General features: G+C 39.2%; 1 protein-coding gene across 1 annotated transcript in view; it reads right to left on the reverse strand.

Moving 5' to 3' along the window:
- The window catches only part of LOC107725629 (twinfilin-1-like), a 5,150-nt gene extending 3,848 nt beyond the window's left edge, over nt 1-1,302 (reverse strand). Inside the window, exons 1-2 of the mRNA XM_016534961.1 lie at nt 1,206-1,302; nt 1,013-1,117 (exon numbers count right to left, since the gene is read on the reverse strand). Coding sequence (XP_016390447.1) covers nt 1,013-1,117; nt 1,206-1,289 — 189 coding nt within the window. The 5' untranslated portion in view covers nt 1,290-1,302. The remainder of the gene's footprint in view (nt 1-1,012; nt 1,118-1,205) is intronic.
- Nucleotides 1,303-2,474: the final 1,172 nt, after the last annotated feature.

The following is a 2,474-nucleotide window of genomic DNA, read 5'->3' on the forward strand; positions in this document are numbered from 1 at the left end:
AATATATATATATATATATATATATAATTCAGCTTTACCATCACAGGAATAAATCACATTTTAAAATATATTAAAATAGAAAACAATTATTTTAAATGGTAATAATATATAACAATATTACTCTATTTTTATTTTTGAGCGGTGAGCAGAAGAGACTAATTTCAAAACATTAAAAAAAATCTTCCCAACCTCAAACATTTGAATGGTACACTTATAATAAAAATGACATTCTGCGCTGCACCCACTGAATGAACCTCCTGCTTTGCCTCTCTGCCTCCTTTCATCCAGGATTGGGACCAGCATTTCATCCACCCATCTACTCAATAAAATCTCTCTTTCAACAAATTAATAAAAATAAAACACCACAAAGCTGCTTTCCTCTCCTCTCATACATGTAGATTAGTGTAGCATTATCTTCCTCCCACAGCTGCTGCAGCTCTGGGGGGAGTTCAGAGAGCCTTTTGATTGGTTCATTTACGCTGCCTGTCATTTTGAAACAGCCAACGAAGCGTTTAAGAGTCAGAGCATATCCTTTTATGGTATGAGGGGAGGTTTGTATGCGTTGCCAGCAGCATCCTTTGCAATTGGTTCCAGGAGCTGGTTTAAATGAGAGAGGGCATGGTACTGAGCTTCTCTATTTTTAGTCAGTGTATGTTTGATGCTAAATATTACATTACATTTATGTTTTTGCAAAGACTCTTCCATACACATGGTGATTTGTGTCGTTCTTTATAGTTTTTATACTACTACTGCTCAGCAAACAACATTGTGTGCTTTAGTTCACAATGCAAAAATGGCTTTTAAAGAGCAAGGACCCATCGTTTTGTTTTGAGATAATGTTGTGCGTAATGTAAAGAAACAGTCTTTTTGTTCAGCTTATGAAGTTACTAAATACAAAAGGCCTGATATGAACTGTTGGACTGATGTGGTTTTTGCCCCATTTTAATAAAACCTCAGCAGAGCCTGACTAAGGTGTACACCCATGCTGTGTTTATGTTGATGTCAGCATTACCTCAGTGAGTTTGATTTGCCTCAGTTCCTCCTCTGCTGCAGTCAAAGGCAGAGGCGCCGCCTGGGAGCTGAGGTACTTTTTATAGCCATTTAGAGAGACATCGTCCTGAGCAGAAAGAGATGGGGAAACCTATGGCTGCCATCCATGCATGTGAAGGTTTGATTTAAAGAATGGCAGATGATATATGTCATACCTTCACTGTGCCAAAAATCTCCTCTTTAATGTGGCCACCACCAAACTCTTTCTTCAGCGTGGCCCTCGTAGCAGCATACAACATCTTTTGTCGAACCTGAAAGGAAAAGTTGTTTCAAAATAGGTTTCTGGATCTGGATGTAAAAAAAAAAAAAATTTAAAAACAGAAAATTTACTCTCTCTCCCTCAGGCCATCCAAGATGAGTTTATTTCTTGATTAGATAATTGGAACAGATTTGGCATTACATTATTTGCTCACCAATGGATCCCCTGCAGTGAATGGGTGCCGTCAGAATGAGAGTCAAAACAGCTGATAAAAACATCACAATAATCCACAAGTAATGCACATGACTCCAAATGCTTAAAGGGGTCATATGATGTTGCTAAAAAGAACATTATTTTGTGTATTTGGTGTAATGCAATGTGTTTATGCGAATGTTACGCCCCTTAGCATACTGTGATGCCGTCTCCCAGCAGTACGAGACAAAACCAATAAAACCCATTACAAATGAGGCATTTGTAGCATCCAGTGGGGTTTGATGAGACATTCTGGCTCTCTTGCGTCGGCCGGTTGGTATCTAGATGGTAGTAGTGAAAGAACACGGAAGTCGGAGAATGAACTACAGTAATTTGAGATGCCTGTCATGTGACGCCATTACGTGGCCCCGCCCACTGCGAAGTGGTGTGCGTGTGTATTTTAGAGATAAAAACTGCAAAATAAAAATTATTACAGAAGTTAACTAAATTTGAAAATCACAAATCGAGGACGTCCTGAAAAAGAAAAGAGACTACTTAACACAGATTCCCTGTCTGGCTCTGGTTTGTTTACTGCAAGCTCGCAATAAAACTCTATAAGGTAATTCAGTCTCAGCGACGACCACAACAGGTTCTTCTGTTTACAAACAAGCGCCAAATCAAGGAACGTGTATTATAGCGACGCAATAAACTCCGTCCGGGTTATTTGAATCGACAATAAAAGATCGTAGAGGATTTTACCTTGGATGCCGGTTTGATGAGACATTCTGGCTCTCTTGCGTCGGCCGGTTGGTATCTAGATGGTAGTAGTGAAAGAACACGGAAGTCGGAGAATGAACTACAGTAATTTGAGATGCCTGACATGTGACGCCATTACGTGGCCCCGCCCACTGCGAAGTGGTGTGCGTGTGTATTTTAGAGATAAAAACTGTGCAAAATAAAAATTATTACAGAAGTTAACTAAATTTGAAAATCACAAATTGAGGACGTCCTGAAAAAGAAAAGAGACTAATGT

This window comes from Sinocyclocheilus rhinocerous, unplaced genomic scaffold (assembly GCF_001515625.1).
Source record: "Sinocyclocheilus rhinocerous isolate Xijiao unplaced genomic scaffold, SAMN03320098_v1.1 scaffold153, whole genome shotgun sequence".
Lineage (NCBI taxonomy): Eukaryota > Metazoa > Chordata > Actinopteri > Cypriniformes > Cyprinidae > Sinocyclocheilus > Sinocyclocheilus rhinocerous.